At 46.8% G+C, this 25,373-nt stretch overlaps 1 protein-coding gene across 1 annotated transcript in view; it reads right to left on the reverse strand.

Moving 5' to 3' along the window:
* TBC1D22A (TBC1 domain family member 22A) overlaps positions 1-25,373 on the reverse strand; it is a 327,765-nt gene that overhangs the window by 139,431 nt on the left and 162,961 nt on the right. The window contains 1 exon segment of the mRNA XM_045552759.1: positions 12,892-13,001. Coding sequence (XP_045408715.1) covers positions 12,892-13,001 — 110 coding nt within the window.

Genomic DNA, 25,373 nt, shown 5'->3' on the forward strand with positions numbered 1-25,373 from the left:
GCAGCCCACGGATCAAGGAGTAATCTCGACTTTCAAGTCATTATTGAAGAAATATGTTTCGTAAGGCTGTAGGGGTCATAGACAGTGATTCCTCTGATGGATCTGGGCAAAGTAAACGGAAAACCCTTTGAAAAGGATTCTCCATTCTCGATGCCACTACGAACATTAGTGATTCATGGGAGAAGGTCATAATAACAATGTCAACAGGAGTTTAGAGGAAGGTGACTCAAACCGTGATGGATGACCTTGAGAGGTTCAAGACTTCAGTGTTGGAAGTAACCACAGATGTGGTGGAAACAGCAAGAGACTCAGGATTAGAAGTGGAGCCTGAAGATGTGACTGAATTGCTGCAATCTCATGATAAAATCTGAATGGATAAGGAGTTGCTTCTTATGGCTGAGCAAAGAAACTGGTTGTTTGAGATGGAATCTATTCCTGGTAAAGATGCTGTGAACATTGTAGAAATCACAACAAAGGATTTAGAATATTACACAAACTTAGTGGAAAAAGGGTTTGAGAGGATTGACTCCAATTTTAAAAGAAGTTCTACTCTGGGTAAAATGCTATCAAACAGCACGTGGGATGCTGCAGAGAAATCTTTCGTGAAAGAACAGTCACTCAAGCAGCAAGCTTCACTGTTGTCTTATTTTAAGAAATTGCCACAGCCACCCCAACCTGCAGCAGCCACCACCCTGATCAGCCAGCACCATCAATATCAAGGCAAGACCCTCCACCAGCAAAAAGATTACAACTCAATGAAGGCTCAGATGATTGTTAGCATGTTTTAACAATAAAGCATTTTTAATAAAGGTACATGCATATTTTTAGACATAACTCTATTGCACACTTAATAGACTACAGTATAATAGAAACATAACTTGTATATGCAACAGGAAATCAAACAATTTGTGTAACTAGTTTTACCATGATATTCACTTTATTTTAGTGGTCTGGAACTGAGCATGCCGTATCTCCAAGGTATGCCTATAAAGGCCATTTGTATTGGAAAGAAAGAAGGAACACTTTATTTGCAGACAACATCGTTATGTGTACAGAAAATCCTAAATCATCCACCAAAAAGGTCCCAGAAGTAATACCTGAGTTTAGCAAGATTACCGAAAACAAAGTAGGGCATGTTACAGTTTCCCAAAGTGGCCGCGACACTCTCTCCTGCTCCAAGTTCTCCTTCCTGATGTGACTGTGCCACCCCTGCATCAAGATGGAGTCTGATTTCCTTCTCTTTGCATCTGAATAGGCTGTGACTTCTTCAATTGAGAAAGTGCAGTGTACATGACCTCTGAGTCACAGATGGGTGTATCAATAGCATGTGACTTTCGAGGTTCAGTCATGAAAAATGCAACTTGCACCTTGTTTGTGGGAAGAATTTCACTGGGAACCGTGAACCATCATGTGAGAGTCTGACCACACTATGGCCACCATGCTAGGAGGACACTAAGCCACACGGAGAGGCACAAGTGAGCAGTGCAATTTAAAGTCCTCTTCGTGGAGTCATCCTGGCCCAGGCACCAGACACTTGAGTAAAGCAGACGCTAGACTAGGTGATCCCTGCCCCCAGGCATCAGTTTCTGTCCAGCCTCTAAGTCTCCCACCGGAGGCTCCAGACATATGCTGCATAACCAGTCCGTGTTGTGCCCTGACTGAAATCCCGACACACAGCATCTATGAGCACAAGAACATGGCTGGCTTCATTTTAGGTCAGGAAGTTTTGAAATAATTTGTTATGCAGCAATAATACCTGGAAAACTATGTGAGCTTGCAAAAATCACTTGTATCTGTATACACCAGTATACAAATAAAAGAGAAAAAATTTAACAGCAAAGTTATACCCTTTAAAGTGGCATCAAAAAAAAATCCAAAATATTTAGAAATAAATTTAACAAAATATGAGCAAAATGCATACACTGAAAACTACAAAGTGTTTGTAAGGATAAATTAAAGAAGTTCCAAATAAATTAGGAAATATACCACGATAATGGATGAGAAGACTCAATATCTGTTAATATTGTCGGTTCAAGGGAAATTGATACAGTCAACATAATCTCATTCAAGATCTCAGCAGGCTTTTCTGTGGAGAATAGCAAGCAATAGACAAACTTTACATAAAAATGCAAAGATACTGAAAATACGCAAGACAATTTTTTAAAAGAACAAGGTTGGAGGACTGACCCTGCTTGGCTCCATGAAAAGCCACCGTGACTAGGACAGTGGGAGCTGGAGGAAGACCCATTAGTAATCAATGGAACAGAACACGGTGCCCGGAAACGGACACGCACTTGCACAATCGTTTAATTTTAGGCAAAAGAGCTGAAGCTACCTGACAGAGGAGCGAAAGAAAGCTGTCTTCAATGAACAGTGGCGTGTTCACTAGGGTGTCTACAGGGAAAAGATGAACCCCCAACCTCCCTGACACCACACACAGGCATTCAGTCAAGCTAGGTTACAGACTTAAAACTAAATGTAAAGCATCTTGAAGAAAAACTTAGGAGGATTTTGGGGGTAGGTAAAGGATTTTTAGTCAAGATACAGAAAACCATTACCACAAAAGAAAACAATTATAAATTTGATTTCATCAAAATTAAAGTTTTCTGTTCATCAGAAGACACTGTTAAAGAAATGAACTGACAACCACAGACCAGGAAGAAATATTGTCAAAGTATATGCTTTGACAAAGGATTGTTATCAGCACAGATGCTGACGCAAAACAGCCAGAACTTTCTTACGTGGCTAAAGAGTATACAAAATGCTACAACCACTTTTGGGAAAAGATCTGGTTCTTTCTTATAAAAAACTACACATCCTCTTGCATTATGACCCAGCACGTCCACTCCTAGGTATTGACCCAAGAGAAATGAAACATATGTCAACAAGAAGATGTGTGCACAAATGTTCACAGAACTTTATTCATGATGGGCAAGGACGGGAAACAGCCTGGTTTCCACCAACAGGAGGATGGATAAGCAAACTGCAACACATTCATACAGTGGAGTACTACTTGGTAATTAAAAGGAATGAACTATTCATTCAGGCAACAACATGGATTTTTATGTTTTTCAATGCTACTGTAAATTGAATTTTTTTAATTTTCATTTTTCAATTGCTTGCTGCTCAATGACTCATTCTTAATGAATCTTCTGTTGCAGCCCAGTAACTAACACATTCTCATCTGTTTAATAAACCTTTCTAAAATGTCAAGAATCCTCAATTTTATTGACTGGGGCTCTAAAATCACATCTCTAGGATTCTTCACAGAGTACGATTCATCTGCTATTTGAGGCAGGTAAGTATTTCACATTCCTAAAAGGCAGGTGCTTCACCTACACATTCTCCCACCCCAGGGGCTCCCTCCAGGTGAGGGCTCCTCTGCTCTTCCCAGGAGAAGGTTCTTCCTGCTTCGCACAGCAAGCCCTGAAGCCGGCTCGGTGGAAGTCGGCTTTCTCGCTGCCGCCTTCCCAGGCACCACAGCAGCCCCTTCCTTGCTCTCCTCTTTCCTGCCAGCTTAGTTGGCAGATAACACCCCCAGGACTCAGACCACCCCACGTTCTAGCTATCTAAGCTCTGATAGAGAAGCTGAGCTGCCCCTCTGAATTTGCCCTTGGCTGTTCTTTTTGGAGCATGAACTGTAAGAACCCACCCTTCTCCAAGGGCTCTGCTCAGGCTCCTCGTCTGTCCCTTTTTGCCTCTCTGACATTAACCTCGATGGCTAATACACTTGAGGGACGCCCCAAGACAGAGTCCACTCCAGCCCCCGGGCACAGGCCTGGTAGTTTTCTGGCCTTTCTCCAAATGAGTCATGATATCACCACAATTCTGGCCTTTCTCTGACAGGTTCCAGGATAATTTAGTCACGTTGCCCAATACTCCTATCACTTCCATGCCACCAACCAGTTCTTAGAATTGAATAATTCTTCCCCAAGGAAAGGAAATGTAAATGGCTAATTATAAAAGGCAATGGTTCTTTTCTACTCAAAGAAGCTGTCCCGTTAAGTAATGAATCTAGGAGTAATAGTATGACTTCAGGGTAGGCAAATATGGAAGCTGTAATTCAAGAAGTAATGGCAAACCGACAACCTTGGCACTGGCGTTGTTAGTGAAATGAAAGGACTGGCAAAAGCACAAGAATAATCCCCTAAAAGCCTAAGAAGGCCTCATCCAGCCTCGAACTTCTAACTGGGCACCGACTTTACACCCCCAGGGAGAGACAGGGGCTGAGACGCAGCGCTGGGTCAGCAGCTTCCACGGCCCAGAAAGTACACATTCAAAACCAGTTATGATCAGGCCCTGAAGCCAACGTCCTGTTTGGAAGAAACCTTTTTTAAAGAAATATTCAATCAGCTGGGATTGGCTCAGATGTATGTCTGTGATCTACACCAAAAATCATCCCCAAAAGGTAGCTACTAATATCAAATAGCATTAAGAAAGACCCAATCCATGTAATCACTGGAAGAAATAAGAGCCCACCAAATTATTTTTTAAAATTAAATAACTTGCTATTCTGTGACACAGCCATATATACCAAGTAGCCTCCAAATGCCAAAGAAGCAGAGAAACCAAAGGACGAGGCAGAAAGTCCAGTCTGTCCAGGAAAGGTGTTTTGTTGGGGGAACTTGGGCAGCCACCAGACAGGTGGACCTCTGCACTGTCCCCCTAGACCCGAGGCTCAGGGACCCCAGGGAACGGTGCATGTGCTCCAGCAAGACCATTGAAGATGACCCACCAGAACGAGCAAGACCACACACGCGTCTGGCCTAGAACTTGTGCAATAACATCGAGGTTGCTTTGATGGAAGGCAGGATTTACAGTGCGTACGAGTTCTCACACGAAGGACAGTGAATAAAGGAGAAATCCAGAGGTACTCATGGGATCCGGGACAATGAGAAGCCAACAGGGCAGATCAGCATCCACAGTGGAGTTGCTTTTGTCTCAACAAACCCTCGCCCTGGACTTGGTGGAGAAAAACTGCCCTCGTTCTGGGACCCGCGTGCCAAGGTGCCCTGCCGGCTGGGTGGGAAAGCCAGGGAGGGCCTCCGGCTCCCATTCTAGGTGCTCCAGGCAGTGGATCCCCGGGAACCACACACAACCCGGGCTCGCCCAGCTCACACCACCCAGAGAACAAGATACATGGAGGGAGACTCAGGAAAGTGTGCAAAGACTAACTGTGAAAGAAAATGAGAAAGGAGGACGAAAATGAAAGGTGTCATCTCTCCAAATTAAACTTACCTGAATGAGGGAATGTAATTACAATCAAAGCCACCACACAGCTGAAGGGAACCCGGAAATTCTATCCCCAGCACTGAGGACTATTCAACATTGAGGCTCCCCACGATACACACGGGAGCTTAAGGTCACGACGCCTCACTTCGTGCTGCCCTGCTTTGGGGGCAATGCCCTCCCCCCGACCCCGCCTCCACCCTGCCCCATTTGCCCCCAGCCAGCCTGGGCTCCCTCCTGCGCTGTGGAAACCTCTGACCACCTGCTTGTCTCACCACAAAATACATTACTTTCCTCACAACCTCATTTACCTCTCAAGATAAAACCATCCAGTTCGAACCGTCAACAGCGTCACATAAGTGGAAAATTCTAGCCCAGATCTGCTAACTACAAGCCCAGCATTCTTCCTGTATGGTGTTTCTTAATGGGGTGCTATTAAGATTCTTCCCGAGGCAGAACTGTCCACGCATCACTGGCTATTTAGTACCTCTGCTCCCTGCCAGCTAAATGCCAGTGGCATCCCCCAGTTACGGCAATGACCAAAAAGCACCCCAGACATTTCCTGGCAACCCTAAAGGGCAGCATGCGACCCCACCCTGACCCCACCCCACGGAGGCCCACAGTGTCTGCCTTGGCGCTCAGTCCTGCACCCGACCCACCCATGCCTTTCCCACAGCCACCTAGTTCAGGCTCTTGTTTGTGCCCTGGGTGACTCCCCTCCGTGGCCCACATATAGCCCACATCCCTCTGCTGGGTCAGACGTCCTAGGGGCAGCCCGATGACCTTGCTTCATCATTCACAGGAGGCAGCAGTGGCGTCCCGGGCACTACCCTATGAACAGAGCATCTCCCAGACGACCATCGCACCTGGAAATGAGGCTGCTTTGCCTTTGCTCCCAACACCAAGGCCCCTGAATAAAAATAATGTCTCTTAACCAAACATCTAGTGGAGAGGGCATCAATTCATCAGAAATGAGTGACCAGGCCAGAGTATCTGGGGAGGGCCACAGTGACAGACCTTTCTAGAGTTGCCGAATGGCAACCCAGCTTCCCACCCTCAAGCTCCGGGCCCCACTCATATTCCCCAAGCGGTCTGGGTGACTCCAACCCACAGAACCTCAGCTTAGTCTAGAATGCTCTTCTAAACCTGCTACTCTCCTACTCAGACCTTGGTCTGTACAGCAACTGCTGATATGCACGCGGTTCTTAGAAACATTCCTGAAGGTCCCATGGGTGCTGGAAAAGAATGAATCTTCTCTACATGCTGGATATGGGCTTCTAGACATGTCCACTGGCCCAGACTTACTGTGTGCTACAGATGCCCCCAAATCTTACCAATTCTTGCCTGCTTGACCTACTTATTACTGAAGGGAAGAAAGCTGGAGCTAGACTATGTGGGTCTAAGTCCCAACCCTGCAACTTACCAGCCACAAATGGGAAGCAGCTGACAGGCTGTTGTGGGGGAAAAGGAACTAATAATACAATCAATCAAGCGCTTAGAATAGTGCCTGGCATCGGCAATGTCTTCTGGTAACTCTGCCACATTCCTGCTTCTCCTTTTCCCTCTCTGTCCCATTATACTTATGTATTAATACATGTACATAAATACGTTGTCAAGATCATATACTCAGGATTAAATCTTCCCTGGTAAATTTATCCACTTATCACTAGGTAGTGATACTTTATCCCTAGTAATGGTTTTGCCTTAAAATCTATCTCATCTAAGCGCTACACAACTATTTAACACTACATAGCTACGTAAGAGCTATATAGCTATAGAGCTATTATCTTGGTTAGTGCTCATCTGTGGCATTTCTCCCAACTCTTTCCTTTCTACCTATCTTTATCCTTATGTTTTAGGGAGTGCCTTATACTAGCATATAGCTGGATTGTGTTTTGAAATCCAGTCTGGACTGACAGTGATTGTTCTTTGGAACACCAGACACATTACTGCACGTTCTCCTGGCCTTCTCTCCCGTGAGATTTCCTCTTCCACTTCAGCAGCTTCATGCTCGGGTTTCCCCATGTGATTTTAATTCCTCTTTCCTGAGACTTATTTATTGAATATAAGCAACAATGTCTTTCATCAATGCTAGAAAATTCCCAGCTATAATCTTTATCAATACTGGCTTTGCTCCAGTATGTTTTCTCTTTCTTGGTCTGTTTTTTTTTTTTCATTCTCTCTTTCATGTCTTAATCTCTGTCATATTTTCAGTATCTTTGTACTGCCTACTCAGTAATTTTCTCAGAACTACAGTCTATCTTAAGTAATTCTCTCCTCTGCTGTGTCTAATGAGGTTTACATTTCAATGATTGTACTTTTGACTGCTAGAAGTTCTGCTTGGTTCTTTTCAAAATCTGTGAGTTCTGTCTTCAGAGCTTTATCTTGATTTTAAACTTTTCCTTTATCCTTAATCTCTTTAAACCTACACATTTTACAGTTCCTTTCAAATCACTGTTGTAGTAGTATCTCAAGTCTCTGGGTCCAAATCCTCCTAATTATGGGGCCAGTGGATGTTTACTCTTGGCGTTCTCTTTCTCTGCTTGTTTTGAACTTTTTCTATGGTGAGCTCATCTTCAGGGGCCTTTTCCCATGAGAATACCACAGGCCTGTGTTGTGAGGGCATCCCGCTGGGCAAAAAGTCTCCAGGGTCGTCAGCCAATTGTTGGGGGTCCCTGAGGCCCTTTGAAGGGGCCTGTGAGATTGAAACTCCCTTCATAGTAATACTGAGACATTTTTACGTTTTTCACCATGCTGACATTTGCACTGATAGCACATCAGCAATGGTGAGTGAAAACATGGACACACTCGCGGGAACCAAGGCAGGGCCACCAAACTGTGCCAGCCGTCATTGCATTCCCAAGGCAATGCTCATAGTTTAAAAAACAAAAGGTAGGTTCACTTAAGGATGCCCTTGATGAAGTAGGAAAAGTCACTAATTTTATTATTATGTTCAATCTTGACCCTTGAGTAAACATCTTTTCAACATTCTTTCTTGAAAACATCACTTTTACTTGAAAGACGAATGTGTGACAGACAAACTGGTTATTCAAACCTGGGTCTCTAGCAGACAGTTTCTTAACTATGAATAAAGTTAGCCTGTCACTTCAAGGAAAACAGTGGGTAGTATTTGTTACCAGTGATAATATTTGAGCTTTTAAGTCAAAATCTGAATTTTGGAAGACTTTTTTATCTATCACTCTGAGCCTGAACGCTTCCTCTTATGAGATGGTGGTAATACTAACGGACGTGATGTTTTGACATCATACAATGAAACCTTTCAACATTTAGAAGATCTGCATACCTCAGGCACCTGATACTTTCTAAACCACCAATATGTGATGTCATAGACCCAATGTACGGGTAAAAGATCCATTCTAAGTCCAAGACAGGCCAATGGATCTTAATGTAAGTGAATACCAAATGCTCACTGATGTGGTTTCGGATTTCACACTGCAACTAACCTTTAAGAAACTAGTATTTGTTGAGTCATGGCACAGAATATTAAAGAAGAAAGAATCCACAATTATCTAAAGAGGATATTAAAATACTCCCTATTCCAACTACATATCCGTGTGAGGCTGGATGTTCTTCACACACTTTAATTAAAAAAACAAAAATCACAACAAATTGCACGTAGAAGCATATATGAGAATTCTTCTGTCTTCTATTAAGTTAGACATTCAGGAGATTTGCAAAAATGTAAAACAATGCCTTTCTTCTCACTAAACATTTTTGTTTGGAAAATATTAATTTATCATTAAAATGTGTTACTTTTAAGAGCATATGATGAGTTTATCACTGTTATTTTTAAATACATTACTAATTCTACATTTTCTTCATTTCAATTTCTAATATGATAAATATCAAGAGAATTAATGCTCACAAATAAAAGCTCTTTGGGTTCTTCAATAATTTTTAACAACGTATAGAGGTCCCAGCTGGGTGTGGTGGCTCATGCCTATAATCTCAGCACTTTGGGAGGCTGAGGCAGGAGGATTGTTTGAGGCCAGAAATTCGAGACCAGACTGGGCAACATAGCGAGGCCCTGTCTCAACAAAACACAAAAATTTTAGCCAGACATGATGGAACACACCTGTAGTCCCAGCTACTCAGGAGGCTGAGGTGGAGGGATCCCTTGAGCCTAGGAGTTCAAGGCTGCAGTGAGCTATGATCACACCATTACACTCCATCCTGGGCTACAGAGAAAGACTCTGTTCCCTTTAAAAAAAACCTAAGATGAAAACGTCTGGGCATGTCCAGCGTGGAACTATTTTATCTTTCTTTCTGGACAGCACCTGGATTTCCCTAAGCAGGACCAGCTTTTATCTTATCTTTATACCTTGCCAGCACAGTAAAACCTCAACTCTTAGCTACATCCTGGTCTGATAATCCCTTCAAATTCACGAGCATCAGCCAATGGAGTCATGACTCCTCACTTCTGCAGGACTTTGTAGTTAAAGAGTCCAGTGATGCATTTTAAACAATTTTTGTTCAATATTACCCAGCGTTTCCAGACATTGTTGGGAGGGGAGCAGTTTGTTCTTGTCCCTCACTTGCCATCTTACTGGCCAAAGCTCCTCTCCCAGCACTCTGTCCCCAACTCCATCAGCTGTCCTCTCCCCTTCCCACCAGGCTCTGAGCCCCTTGGGGACAGCAGGGTGATGCTGATTCACACGCCCCAAAGTCCTCTGCCTGGCACCCAGCACCTGTAGAGGTAGGTGCTTTCTGAACTCTGGCCAAACAGATGAAGTTAACCACGTAATTACCAAAACCTAATAGAATATAGAATCTCGAACTGAGGCTCCAAGATTAACCAAAAACATAGCTACTACTTTCCAGGATACCCAAGGGTGAGGAAAATGGATGGATGTGATTTCTGCCTTCTAAAACTCACCCCTGCATATTTTGGCTAGGAGAGGTCATGAAGCAGAACAGCCCAGGCTGTGGGATCCAAAGGTGGCCTCCAAGACAAGCCGTGTGATCTTGGGAAAATGGCTTGGTCTGTCGACATCAGCCTCGTGTGCAGGGGTGGAACTCCGATCCGCTGTGAGGGAGCCAGTGTCAGCAAGCACCAGCCCTCGGGAGATGCCCTTAGTTCCTCATCTTCGTCCCCCTGTGACTACCTACCCGTCACAAAAACTGTGAGGCCAAGAAGTCCTGCAGGAGTTCTCACTCCTTGCGAGGAAGAGCCCCTGGTATATAGTTTTGGTTCAGTGACTCCACTGAAGTCTCTTAGGCAAAGGTGTGGCCTGATAAACAAACTTGACCTTAATAAAATGCCAGCACAACTGGAAAAGGCCAGGCTGAGCGTTTGCATTTAACAAAACCTAAGGAGAGTCTTTCCACGGGCTATAAATCAGGGCGATGATGTGATGAAAAGGGTGCTAAGGAAGGCGGTTCTAGCGGTTCCAAGAATGGAGAAGAGGAAGGTGAGACCAGGAGGGGGACACGAGCTAAGAGGCAGAAGCAGCCAATGGTGGAGGACAGAAGCAGCCAGGGCCACAGCGAGAAACAGTCAAGGCCACTTGCTGGCTTGGTTTTGAATCAGCTTCCATCCTCATGTTTATCTCCACTTGTGTACCCTCAACAGCCCCCAGAGGAGCTCTGCTATGGTGGCCTCATCTCCAGGAGTTACAGCAGGCGGTGGGAACTGATTGCCCCCAACCGTGCTCCCACGAGGGTCACCGCAACTCCGTGAGAGAAAGACGGACGCTACGCTGGGGATGGCGACACCACGTAAACACACGCGCCAGAACAGCACAGCCCTCCTCTCGTCTGCCCTGTCAATAAACCATTTCATCAGACCACAAATCTCAGGTGAGAAATGAAAAGCCAGCATCGATTTCATTGTACAGCTGATTTTATTTACAAATAGAAGTCAGATAATCTTATGTTTAAATGGCACAAGTTCCATCACTCACAATCAGAGAAGTGACATCTGAAATTTATAAAGATTTACATTATGATTCAATCTCTTTTCTAAGAGGGGAAAAAGCCTTAAGGTCTGGGAGAAAGAATAAAACAAATGAAAATATTAGCAAAGTAGGGGAAATGATGAATTGATGCACGGGCCAAAGGATGTCTCCAGCGGGCACATTTTTCTCTGCTACCAACAAAATAAGTCACAGGGAAATCTGGATCAGCTGACAGATATGAGGTTTCCACTCTTCAATTACACTAAGGGCTTCCACTTTCTCTCTGTCAGCTCCTGAGTTATCACACTGACGTGAACCCACACAGTTCTCCTCAATAGAACCACTTTAGCCAATATATTCAAATTACACCACAGAGTGCAAACCTTAGACTACATCGTACATACACCTCATTTTGACCATGTCAAATCAGCTACCTCTTTAGTTAGTGGCAGCAGGGACAACTGCTGTGACAATGGCCCAGAAAAGCCATTGCCCAAACAGGAAACGCAGCTGACAAGCAAGGCACAATCACATCTCCTACCTCAGATGAAGGGCCCTGCTTTAGCTGGGATGAAGGGGTGCTGGCAGAACACGTGACCCTCCTGGATGGCCCCAGCCCTCTTTGCAGGGGCCACCCCCATGAGAGGACCCAGGACGAACCCTGCAAGTCTGGTCCCTCAGAAAACCTCTATGCCCCAAACCCTGCTCTAGGATTTTCCCCTCTGTCTGATGAGTCCCGTTCCCTCAGCAAAACTGAAGTCTCCTCTCTCCCACGTTTGGGTCCTGGGGGCATGTGCTTCCTGTGCTTGCACCGCACTTGACCGTCCACCCTCCGTCCCAGTGAGCTCCTCCGGGCAGGCCTCACGCCTTACTTACCACTAACTAGTTCCCGGGTGCAGAAGGCAGCACCTGGCCCAGAGCAGGTGTCCAGGAAGGCTGTGCTAACACAAAATAAACCTAAACGTTTCACACCCCACTTGGGGGCCCACCCACCTACCTCAGCCACTTCTCTGCGACACCAGCGGGCTCCAGTCCTCACTCCTCACTCCCCGACCCCAGGCCCTTCCCAGGCACTGTGGGTTTCCTCCCCCACACCTTCTCCACAAGATCAGCCCCGTCACTGCAACTGTGGTTTTCTGGGAAAATCTCAGCCATGGACCCTTGCTGACGCAGTGACCAGCGGAGCCCCATCGTGGTGCGTGGGACTCCCACCCACTTGTGTTTCCTGCAGTGCCCCAAGCACTCGGAGCCCTGGCCACCAAGGCCACAGGCACGAGGGCTGCTCATAGCCCGGCGTTACAGACCAGAAGCTGCGGCCCCAAATCTGAGGCCCTTTAAGGGGAAGAGCCCTCTGAATAGTCAGCCGCTGCCTGCACCTGCTGCTGCTGGCTGGAGTCTGCAGGCCGCGGGTCGGGAAGATCAGGATCCCCAGGGATCAGACTCCGCACCTCGCCTCCCTGCCGGAACCCTCAGCAGGACACCACGGCCACCTCGCCTCCCTGCCGGAACCCTCAGCAGGACACCATGGCCGTCCCTTGACAGAATGAGGGCCACACACCCCACTTCTCATTCCTCATCAGCCCTGGGGACTCTGTCCTACTCCAGATGTAGGAACTGAGGCTTCGGGAGGGAGTCACAGCCGTGCTGACATCCGAGAGCAGCCCGTGGCGCCCAGCCCAGCGTCCCGTCCGCACGCAGACTCGGGTTTGGACCTGCGTCTCTGGGAACGTCGCCCGGCGCTCACCTGAATGCCGTCCAGCAGCTTGCTCATGCACCAGTAGGTGTCGGCCTCGATGTTGCGCAGCACGTCCGCGGGCACACTGGAGACGTCCACGGCGTCCACGTCCTCCGCTTCTGCGTGGCGCCGAGCATGGAAAAGACAAGGAGCACTTAGCCACGCGAGGGAACACGCGTGCGGGGAGAGCTGCACGTGGGGTAAGGCGCTCCCACACCCTGGTTTCCGTCACTCTCACTCACGACTCACACCGTCCTCACCTCTTCACTTAATGGTTCTCAATTTTAATAACTAATTAGTTGCGGAAAATTAATATTCTGAATCCTCTCCAGTTAATTAACATAATTAATATATTGTAAATTATAGCTTCTCAGGCATTTCACATCCTAATAAGATAGAACCTAGAATATATTACTTATTCCTAATAGAGATCCAAAAGTTTTTCATAAGATTTTAAAAACTGTGCTTCTAATATATTTACATATTCATTTGGCAATAATTTCCTCTAAAACCCTGTTTCCAAAGTTAGAGTTTCCAAAACTACACTGGGTAAATACTTCTCTGCTGTGATCAAATACCCCAGAAAGTAGTAACACAGATGTGCCGCAGAGAAATAATGGACAATGGTGCTCTAAATAATTTCCTTCTTAAAGTATAAAAAACCTAATGAGAAAACATAACTTAAAAGTTTCTAAAATGCAAAACAGATGCCTAATTGAAATGGCTTATCAGATATTTGAACAAACTAATTTTAGATCCTTATGAAAATTGCTATCATCCAGCAAAACACTCATAAATGTTTTAAAAATTATGTATCCTGGTTCTTAATTTTTTTACTTTTATTTGCAAATGTACCTGGAATATTTGCAAGGAAAATGTTCTTTAAGGAAAGAAACATTTCAGCCCAGAATATATTTAGAAAGTTTTAAGCAGGTAAAAACCACATTATAACAACCCTAATAACTGCTAGCATTTATTGAGTGTTTCCTGTATGCCAGGCACTCCTCCACATGCTTTAAATGTGCTTGCTCATTTACCCTCCAGCAGGACTCCACCTTGATCCCCACTTAGCCCTAAGCACAGTGGGTGCTGAGAAACAAGGGCCACGGCCTTCCAAGCAGCATGGTAAGCAGGGAGGGGCGTGACGTGGCCCCACCACCTGGTCCCAGAGCCGGGTCCTTAACTGCTCCCCACACACACTGAGGGCTCAGCTCACACTCATGTTCCACAAAGATCTAATCTGATCACAACCGGTCCTCGGTTGCAGCCCCACACGATTCCTAAGGCACACTAAGGCATGTGAGTGGGAAAAGTTGAGACAAACACACTGTTCCCATGTTCCTGGTGACCACAGAAACCAGAAAGGCAGAAGGGGAAGAGCGTCTCCATGTCAAGACTCCGCGGGTAGCAGCCGGCCAGGCCAGCTGGACTCTGGACAAGGCCACAGCCCCAGACCCGTGTCCAACACAGCAGGGCCTGGCGGCCGCGTAGACCAACAACTACAGATTCTGACCAGGTCACTCCTCGCTCATCTCTGGGATGGGGAGACGGGGCTGGGGCTGTAAGGGCGAGCAAACAAAACCAGCACTCCGGCCCCATGTCACGCACGCCCTCTCATTCCCTCAACAGCTACTGGTTGGGTTTGGGGGTTTTTAATTGAGAAACAATTCACATGCCATTAAATTCACTCTTTAAAGTATACAACTCAGGGGTTTTGATAAGAGTATATTCACAGAGCTGTGCAACTATCATCACCATATAATTCCAGAACATTTCCATCACCCCGAAAGAAACTTTGTGTCCATAGCAATCACTCCCTATTATCTCCTCTCCACCCAGACTCCAGCAATTGCCCACCTGCTTTCTGTCTTGGTGGATTCGCCTGTTCCAAGCGCCACGGGGCCATCTGTGGCTGGCCCTTTCACTCAGCGTGTTTTCAAGGTTCCTCGAGGTAGCACATGTCAGTGCTTCACTCCTTTTTACAGCCAAATAACACCCTGCCATGTGGATGGGCCACACTGGGTTTCTGCATTCCTCAGCTGGCAGAACTCAGGCTGTCTCCACCGTGGGGTGACGTGCAGAGCAGGTGGCAGGTGCCCTGTGTGGGAGCTCTGTCCCCACACTCCAAAGCACTGGGCACAGAGTAAGGGACAGTCGATGCCCTCAGGGGGCTCATGCATTAATGGAGAAAGCAAATGACTTTAAAAATTGAAACCATCAATGTTTAGGTGTCAAAGAGTCACCAGGCGGCACGAAGGTGGGGAGGGCCATCAGAAAGCAGGCTAGTTACTCCTGGGACACAGACTTGTGAAGGGCACCAGCACCCACAGCGTCCTGGACACACACGGGACCCTCACTCCCTCAGCCCAGTGTCGTCACAACCCGGGCCCTGGAAGGTAGCCACAGGTGGTCACCTGCCCTGACCTCCACTCAGCCTTAGCGAACCTTGACGGCGGCACTCTCCTGGCAGCCCCGTCCACCCACTGGCCCTGTGGGGCTGCGGGCTGTCTCCCCAGCACGCAGGGACTGCTCTGCCCAGCAGGGTGCCTGGCCTCAGGAGCCCAGGGTCTGACGTGAGCCCGCCCTGATGACGCTCCCACAGTGACTCCAGGGAGAGGCCCTGTCTCCCGAGTTTCTCACGGCAGCCCGTGGTGGGGGTGTCATCTCTGCCAGTCTGCAGCTGCAGAAACTGGGCCTCCAGGCACTCGTCAACACGCTCTGTACAGCTGGTGAGAGTAACAGGGCTGCCCTGCCCAACACTAAGCCCAGGCCCACCGTCACATCTGTCCCGCCAGGAGGTACCATGAAGGCACGTACACAGACGTGAGGACGAGTGCTCGCCTCACGGCACAATGGCCTCACCAGGAAAGCAGCTTCAGCAGAATCCATCCGCCATTCCGAGGACCTGCTGCAGGTCTGATCTTACTTTCCATTTCCAGGCCCGGGGACCGGAAACTGCAACAATGATCTGAGGACTTCTTTTGAGACATCTTCCATCGACAGAGTCTCTCTTTCAAGGGCCTTCCAAGCATGAGGACGTTTCCTCGGATATAATAAAAGGTAAACAGGGAGCTAAAGCCCTCCCCAGACCTCAACAGCTTCGCTCGCCTCAACTGCTCAGACGCCGCTGGGCTGTCACAGGCCTAACCCGCAGAAAACAGGTGCTGCGTGGACAGAGAAGCCTCACGCTCTCCCAGTCTGCTTAGCTGGCTTGTGGTTTTATCCAAAGCAAGGCCGGCGGCCTACTCCATCTCTCACAGTAGGCCACTTGTTACTCTCCAAAGTAATGAAGTGACGGCATTGAATGCAGAGAACCCCTACACCGATTTGCCTTCTAAACGCCAAGAGAATCAGAATGAACCTTAGCATTAGAATGAGGCAAATACCCCTTGATCCGAGAAAGCACCCACCTACGCTGGCAAAGGCACAAAGACACTCTGGACCCCATGTCATCCGGAAGCCCCAGTGTTGCACAGATAAGAAGCCTGCATGTGGGTGACCCTATGCCATCCAGTGTTGCGCACACAAGAAGGCTGCAGGTGGGTGATGGGCTCAGGTCCCAAGCAAGGAATGGCAGAACCTGGCTGTGACCCTGGGTCTGCCTGGCAACAGGGTCTGTGCTCTTTCCACGGGGTTGACAGCAGGACATCACGCGGCACCGAGGCTTCTGACTCAGTAAGGAGAGGAGGGAGGCTCCTTTGGTCACTGATTAAATCTACCAGGTGCAGCTACAACTCCAGAAAAGCATAACTTCATGAATACAAACGGCAATCTCTCAGCCATATGACATGATAGACATCCTCCTCTTCTGTCACCACCATGTCATCCCAAGCCCTGGGTCTTCAAGGGGCTGGTTTCTCTCCCAGGCCTCCCCTGCCTCCAAGGGACAACATCAGCATCTAAAAGGGCCAGGGGACCAGAGGGCTGGAATCTTACCTTGCAATTACGAAAGAATGCTGGAAAGCAAAAGGGACCGACATGAGTTCAGTTCTCTCTCATATTACATCAAATGGAAGAGGCTGGTCATTGGAAAGGGGGAAATTCCTCAAACTTAAACAGTTCCTTTCATCTCAAAGGATTCCAGGACACCGATGACCAAGGTAAGTATAGACACTCCTCACCTGTGACACAAAGGCTGCGGGTGAAAAGCCAGCCCCTGCTGGTGAGCCCCCGCGGGGAGGGCGGAAAGAGCGAGCTGCCGCTGTTAGGACCACGCTCATCACCTGCACTGTGCAGGCCCTGCAGCAAACCTCTTCACATAATTAGGAGCTTAACTAGTAATCAAAAATATTCTGTTCTTCATAAGCAAGCTGGAATTGCTCTACGGTTCTAATCTTTCACATTTCCCAACTTGGGAGTTTTAAATTTGAAACCCTGACACTTTGGTGATAGAGATTTTAGCTCTTAATTACATAGATTTGGGTTCCAGTGCAGAGGAAAAAGCCCTGCTTTGGGGAGAGCAGCATCACGACTCAAGACTATAAATTCACAAAACTCTTTGGTTCAGCAAAAACAAGTAATGTGATGATCAGATTGGTTCAGCAGTAGGAATGCTTAATTCTAATATAAATAATGTTCAACTCAAGGTCGTAGACTGAACCACAGCCGTGGGGCGCAGTCCTGCTCTGTGGCTGTGCAGGAGGGCAGTGTGCCGCCGCCCGCAGCACGGGCGCAGGGTCAGGGCACGCGACGGCGGCAGACGATTAGCGCAGCACAAGGACAGCATGCTCACAGGAGCCAGGCGGGGCGGCATCGTTTGCCCACATCCAGCTATCAACTGCCGGCCCCAAGAGGAACCCCGAATGACGGGAAACCACACTCTCTCTCCATGTGGAAAAAGGTCTGTTGACAACACTTGGGAAAGTAACAGTGGTATAGACACCAAAGCAAAAAGGGAAAGAAACTTTCTGTATCCTTGATCACCCTTGTTTTGATGCCATTTTTGCAAAAACATATATACATATTTTTTTTAATCTCATAACATTCTTTTGGCTTAACTGGATCCTTAATTTTTTAATAATACTGTGAGAAGTTTTTGTCTATGGAAATGCTATATTTGTTGAAAGAGTGGTTTATTGTATCGAGGTAGTGAGTACTTTTATGTGCAAGAAACTGTGGGATTGAGAGAAAAGTGAAGGTAAAACAAAGAACACCCTTAAAGTCTAGAAGAGAAGACGCTTCACTCCTCTGACTCGCCGACTCACTGATCCTCCCAGTGTCTACTGACCCTCTATCACAGGGAGATGCAACTCACACCGTCACGTCTGTGAATAAGGAACCTGCCACGTGGACAGTGAGTGGTGTGATAAGGGCAGAGGGCGCGGAGCCCCGGCCAGCCCTGGAGAGCTGCGCGGAGCCCGGGCGTCCCAGTGGAGCCGTGGAGGACGGCGGGATGGAGCACACGCTCTGGGAGAGAGAAGACAGAGCGTGTGCACACAGGGACGGGAGGAAGGGCGCGGGAGGAGTGAGAGGCAGAGGCCCCAGGCCCCAGGCCTGGAGTTGGACTTCCTTGCAGACGGGAGGGGAGCCCTGGAGGACACCCGTGCATTACAGAAGCATCTCAGCTCCGGGCACTGGGGCAGTGCTGCGCTGCAGGACACACTGCCTGGGCACCCCTGGGGGAGGGCCGTGGTGGGGAGCCCTCAGCCGCTCGCTGCAGAGATGGAGGGGAAGGCACAGGCAGGCGGAGATGCTCCCACCCAGGCCCACTGGCCCTGCACTACTGAGGCACACGTGGAGGTCGTGGGCCCCACCACAGCTGCCCCTCCGGGTAGTACAGACATGGCTCGAGAACAAACCAATTCCACCATCGTGAAACCCGGCACTGGGCCACCCCTAGCGAGGAGGGAAGGTGGCAGGCAGTGTGCCCACTGCCCAGCTGCATCCCCTTGACGTACATCTTCACCTGTCTGCTTCTGTTCCCCACTGTGGGCAGAGCTCCCCAGGGCAGAACTTGTCCAACCCCCCCTCCACGGTGCCCCCAGCACCTGCAGCAGTGCCTGGCACACAGCAGGTGCTCAATAGATACGTGCCACAGGAGTGGACAGCCTTCCTTTACGGAGCCTGCAGTCCGGGAGGAAAGACTAATTACATGCACAACTAGAACTAGAACACAGTGGAAATCTTGCCAAGATGTCCTTTGAAGAATGATAAAAATTTAATCCCAATTTTTCTGATTAAAAAGAAATATTCATGTTATTGCTGAATTTAAGACAATATATCAAGTCTAATTTGCTTCTACTAATGACAACACAAACATCACTAAAATGAAAAAGAACATGTTCAAACCAAGGGAAGCATGCCCTCAAACAACTTCACACAACAACGATGCTCTGCCTCCTTTACAAAAAAGATCAGAGTTCTCGGAGGAGGAGGCAAAATGATTTTGCTATTTTGAGACACCTTTGAAAAGCTGAGTGTGCCTCCCAAAGTTGTAGGTCTGGTTTCTCAGGAAAACAGGATATGTGTTTGTTCCCAAGGGTGCTGGAGCAGGCCTTTGCCCAGCTCCTGTCCCTCTGCAGGTAGGGCCAAGGTATGCACCCCCTTCCTGGAGCCCGTGGGTCATCAAACAGTGTGATGTCATCTGAGGTGCCAGGGTTCCCGCCATGCCCACAGGACCAAGGCTTTACTTCACGTTATTCGCTGCGTTAAAGGATTAGGCCCTTTATTATTTCTTAATGAGCAAAGAAGTAGAAGGCTTTTGGCTAAGACCGTCTTTCTGAAGCTGTGTTTCCAATTAGAAGGAGATTCTGCAGAGATATTCCTCCTTTAAGAAGGCTGACAGCAGAAATTTATACAGAGAATAAGCATTCTTGAGTCATAATAATCTGAAAACACAAACTGATCATAAATCTATCCATTACATTGATTTATTCCCTTTATCTAATTAAGTCAAAAATCATTCCTCAAAGGATAAACGAGTCTTTAAATCAATCAGCAAAATGTTCCCTCATTCAAATCATTAAAAATGGAGCCAAATGGAAAGAAAGATTGACCCACACGAGACTCCACTCGTTCCTGAAGGCCTTGGTTAACCACACCGAGAAGGAGATCAATATTTATTCCCCTTGTGGAAATACAGTCGCCCCTCAGTATCCGAAGGGTACTGGTTTCAGGACATCCCGTGGAAATCAAAATCCTTAGATGCTCAAGTCCCTGATGTAAAATGGTGTAGTGTTTGCACATAACCTACACACATGCTCCCAGATGCTTAAATCATCTCCAGAGTGCTTATGATAACATAATGTACATGGTTGTTATGGTGCATTGTTTCAGAAATAATGACAGGAAGAAGTCTCTCCATGTTCAGTACAGATGCAATTTTTTCCCTGAATATTTTCGACCTAAGCTTGGTTGAATCTACAGATGCAGAACCCACAGATACAAAGGGCTGACTGCATTCCACTGTGACAAAAAGTCATGCCAAAAGGTTTGTGTAAAGACATTTCACCCAGGGCGATGAAGAATCCTTACCATGCACGCTTAAAATACAGATCTGCAGCAGGTCAGAAAAAGCCTTCTTGGCAAAAGCTCAGGGCAAAAGGAAAAACTGGTCTACACTATCATTTTAAAATTTAAACCGTTGTATGTGAAAAAATTTAAAAATAAAACAAATAGGGAAACATCTGCAACTGCCAAGGATATCAACATCATTAGTTTAAATTCAAATAAATTCAACAAGATTCACCAGTTCACTAATAAAATTGGCCAAGATTCCAAAGTTTAAATAGCCCCTACAGATACAAGTAAGAGAAACAGACCCCTCTGAACCACAAGGACCACTCAAAACACAGTTCTGTGTATTGCTCAGGGGACGATAAATGCTTTCTGCAAAACAATCAGACAAAATATGTCAAAGCCCTTTAAAATCCACAGAGCTTTGCTGAGCTCAGACAGAGCACCAGGGACCCAGCTGGCAGCTGTGGGAACCCAGGAGGAAGCAGCCCTGGGCGCTGCCTTTCATTGCTCAGGTCTGGCTGGGGACTCGGGCAACAAGACAGACGCTGCAAAGGTTAGCTCCACTGTCTAACCCCATCCCCCAGGTTAGACAGTGAAATGGCACGTTAGTGTGGATAAGGTGCCCTTGCATGTTACTATTAATAACACAATGGAAAGCCAAGAAATACACTTACTGAAAGTCATACTGCAAGAACCTTTGCTGTTTAGATGATGCAGGATCTGAAAGTACTAGCTAACCGGAAGAACTTGCTGCTCTAACTAACAGACAACCCAGCCTTCGCTGACAGCTCCAACAAGGTGACTTTGGCTGGAGTCATTTACAGAAGACTAAGTTGCTTTCCTCATCAATCCTTGGTCTTCAGTAAATCACACAGACACATCAACTCCAAAATTCTGCTCATGTTTTGGTGCTACCTACATCCCAACTGGGATCTCTCTCATCAACTTCACAGCAAGAGTGGGAAGTGCTGTTCACTACTGCCCAGCATCTGAGTTTTACAAACAAAGACCAAAATGAGGCTCATAGCCGTTGTCTCTGCAGCAATTCCAACATGTCTTCATGGCAGGCTGGCTGTGGTCACTCACTGGCCATGGCCTTGCCAGGAACCAGGCTGGCACTCCAACCCCGGAGCCAGATTTCAGTAGCCCTCACAATGCCCCTGTAGCCCATCCATCAGGAATCGATACATTTCAACACATTCATCCCTCTCTATTACACTCAGCAAATGGACCATAAAAGTGAAGTAAAAAACTGCTTACATTGTAACTATCCCAATTGGATGGAATGTAATCACAGAAGAGATACAAGGCTACTATATCAAAACAAAAATTAGACAGACAGTTCATGCATTATAGCACAAAGCCAGAGCAAAATAAGATTGCTTCCTTTCAGTTTATTTTTGAAACATACTTCTGTTTGAAATAATTTAATCAATTAATGTGGCTCTTCAATTGTCTGCAAAAACAAACATGCTCCCCTGAGCAGAAGCCATGGACCCACCTCTAAAGCAAGGGTCTCCCTTCCTACTGTCAAGACCGCACCCTGGCTCGGGACGCTGCACATTCTGCAGGTCACCTGTAGTTGGGGAGGGCCAATGGGGCATCCGCATGTCACGAAGGTACTCAAAAAGCACCACTGTGGAACAGCCCCACAAATAAACCTCTTCCTAAGTGACAGATACCTGATGTGAAAACAGTTCTGCCTGTCCCCACCCTGCCCTGGGAAGACTTACACAAAGACAGTGCATTTCAGACTGCCCAGCCTCCCACAGGGTGGCACAGAACCAAGGCTCCAACCGAGTACACAGCCAATTACTCTGCACTTGCCACAAAATCAAACAGGAGCAGCTGACAGCCAAGGAGGGGCGGGAGCCCGGCCCACAGACTCATAGGCAACGGGTGGCCCACACTAGGGTCCTGATACTCTGGCATCACAAGGGACCATCTCAAGGCCACACAGAAACACACAAAGCTCCAGATGGACCCACGATCAGAGCACAGAGAAGGGACACCCGCAAGCCATCCAGACAGTCTTCTGGTAACAGGCTTCTCCTGCCAGTTGGACGCGCTGCTCCCACACCTGCCTCCCTGCTGCATCCTCCCAGACAAGCAGCTCGGAGGCTGGGAGGAGAGCTGCACAGCCCAGAATGCAGAGGGCCTGCTCAGCCCGAAGGCCTCACAACCTGCCTGGTGTGGTGCCTCGCCCAGGGAACGATCCCACCTCGTCTCTGTAAACAGCTGAGCTACCACCACAGCCATTGCCCTGTGCACCCTTGCTTCAAGAAGGAAAAACAAAAAGCAGACACAGGCCCTCTTAGGCTTCCAAAATGGCCTGGCCCTTGGGTTTGAACACTTGCCGAGGTTTCTGTGTCCTGAACAATAAGTATAAAACTTACTGGGAGCTGGAGAAGGCAAAGGACTCAGTGGCTGCTCCATTTGGAGCCAATAAACTTGGATGGGAGACAGAACACCAGGCAATTACTGAGGCCTGAGAACCCCTGGCCTTCCAGGCCTCAGGAACAGCAGGCCCAGGGCAGGTGCTAGGACGAGCACTGTGCACCCCAGGCAGGGTCTATGGGGCACGTCCAAGATCCCAGTGGGGCTGGATGATCAGGCACTAATTTTTTTTAATTCACACTCACGGAAGAAATTTAAGGAACTCAAAATACTAAATAAAGGGGGAAATTCACCACAAATCTATCATCTGAAACACAACCAGGACACCTGTTAGCATAATTACATTCCAATTTTTTTTCTATGCATAAGTTTTATTCAGCTGTTATATGACTATGGTTGCATGATAAATACAAATTTGCACCCTGTTGAAATTTGACATTTGTGTTGAAGATTTCCTATTTCATAACATGTTCTTCGGAGCCATCCTTTAGGATGCTGCATAACAGTCCAAAGAACTGGCAATGCCCCAGTTTACTCAGCCACATCCCCCCTTTGGGATGCTGACAACACTTCAAACATTTCACTAATATAAGGAATACCCCAAAAAGCATCTTTTCTGCATAAGGGATGTGATCCACATTGAGAATGACTTCCTTAAAACAAACATCTCAAGTGAAACTGGCAGGTGAAAAAGAACACTTTATGGTTCCTGACAAATACTGGCAAACTATTTGAAGGGAGTGTTCGCAATTTATGCTACAGCCAGCAGTGCCCAAGGCTGTCCACCTCCCTGGTCACTCACCAGCACTGTTATCTTCTTTTCATCTCTGCCCGCTGGGAAGGTTAAAAACATCTCATTATACTGGGGTCTAATTTGCATTTTTTATTTTCTGGTAAAGTTTAACTTTCTTCCCACAGATTTTTTTTTGTGATTGTTCCTTAAATTCATTTTTGATTCATTTGGTCCCTAGGTCGAGCCGTGCAGCCCAGGAGGGGTGGCAGGTGGAGGCGCTGCGTACTGGTCACTCTCAGAAGTGGCTCTCCCTGGCTGGGATCCCAGGGACATCCGAGTCTCCTACTCGAAAGTGCACTCCTCAAAGGCAGAGGCCACGCAGCCAGCCCTGCTCAGGGCCTCCCAAGAGGCTCAGGAAGTATGTGTTCAACCAAATGCAGCCTACAAAATCTGCAGGAACCTACAGTTACTGTAAGAAAACATAAAAGAAACTAAGCCATTAAATCACATCTGTAATCCCAGCACTTTGGGAGGCCAAGGCAGGAGGATTGCTTGAGGCCAGGAGTTCAAGGCTAGCCTACGCAACACAGCAAGACCCTACTTCTACAAAAAATAAAAAAATTAGCTGGGCATGGTGGTGTGCACCTGTAGTCCCAGCTACCTGGGAGGTTGAGGCAGGAGGATCTCCTGAGCCCAGGAGTTTGAGGTTGCAGTGAGCTATGACTGTATCATTGCACTCCAGCCTGGGCGACACAGTGAGTCTCTCTCTCTCTCTCTCCATATATATATATATATATATATACACATACATACATATATATACATACATATATAAACAATCCAGATAAATCTGTCAAAATACAAACACATGAGCACACACACCCCTCACAATACTGACTAGCAAATTCCACAGGGCTCACACCTGTTCCTTTGTAATTAGTAATGGGCATCAGTGGGTTTAAAATACTCTGTGCTACCCTGCATTTACACTGGCTAAATGAGTTCCTGTCAAAATCTAACAGACTCTTGGGTTCCCCCATGCCCTGGAGTGAGTACAAAGGCCACTGAATGGAGAGGCTAGGTTAAGAATCTTGGTCTCTATCAATCACATTACCTTAAAAAATGAGTTTCTTCTTTACCATCTTTATGTTGGAATTACAAAATGCAAACTTGGGGGCACAGGCACGGGATGTTTTAAGCCATGCAGAAATCTGGAAACTTTGCTAAAACTACAGCTTGCGGTATTTGTTTTGTGTGGGTATAAGCTTTGAGGATGGTGCCAAAAATATCTCGAGTCACTTGAAAAGCTAAATGCAATAAGAATATAAAATTATACAGAAATTCATTATGATCTAAGGTGCTGGTTTCTTTGAGTTGGTTGTGGTAGAACCTAGGTATGAATTTACAGCAACTATTTAAATTGAATCTGAGGGCCAATTTACAAGGAACTTGGATAACTTTTTATATTCATTTGCAATATTTTCTGAAATTCTTAACTGATTTTTTAAAAACTAGACTGTCTTAATGTATTGGTATAATGAATATCTCTGTTTACTCAAAAGCAGTTAGGAAATTAGAGTTTAATACTGAAGCTTCCTAGGATAAAATGTGAACTATCATTAACTTTCAATAACACTAGTTATCAAGAAAATGAAGGGTTAAAGCCTCAAAGATCTATATTTGTATTTTCCACCAATGGTATGGAATTCTTCATGCTAGGAGTCCTGGGCATGGGTTTTTGCTTTTGAGAAAACATATTCCTTGACACATTGCACGGATCTCTTTTTGTTCCCAGCTGTGCTCACGTGGCAGTGACAAAGCAGACTGCCCGGACCTGTACACGTTAGGTCAGTTTGGAGGATCTTTGAGCCAAGGGTCAAAAGATGCAAAGAAAAAATATTTC

This window comes from Lemur catta, chromosome 6 (genome assembly GCF_020740605.2).
Source record: "Lemur catta isolate mLemCat1 chromosome 6, mLemCat1.pri, whole genome shotgun sequence".
Taxonomy (NCBI): domain Eukaryota; kingdom Metazoa; phylum Chordata; class Mammalia; order Primates; family Lemuridae; genus Lemur; species Lemur catta.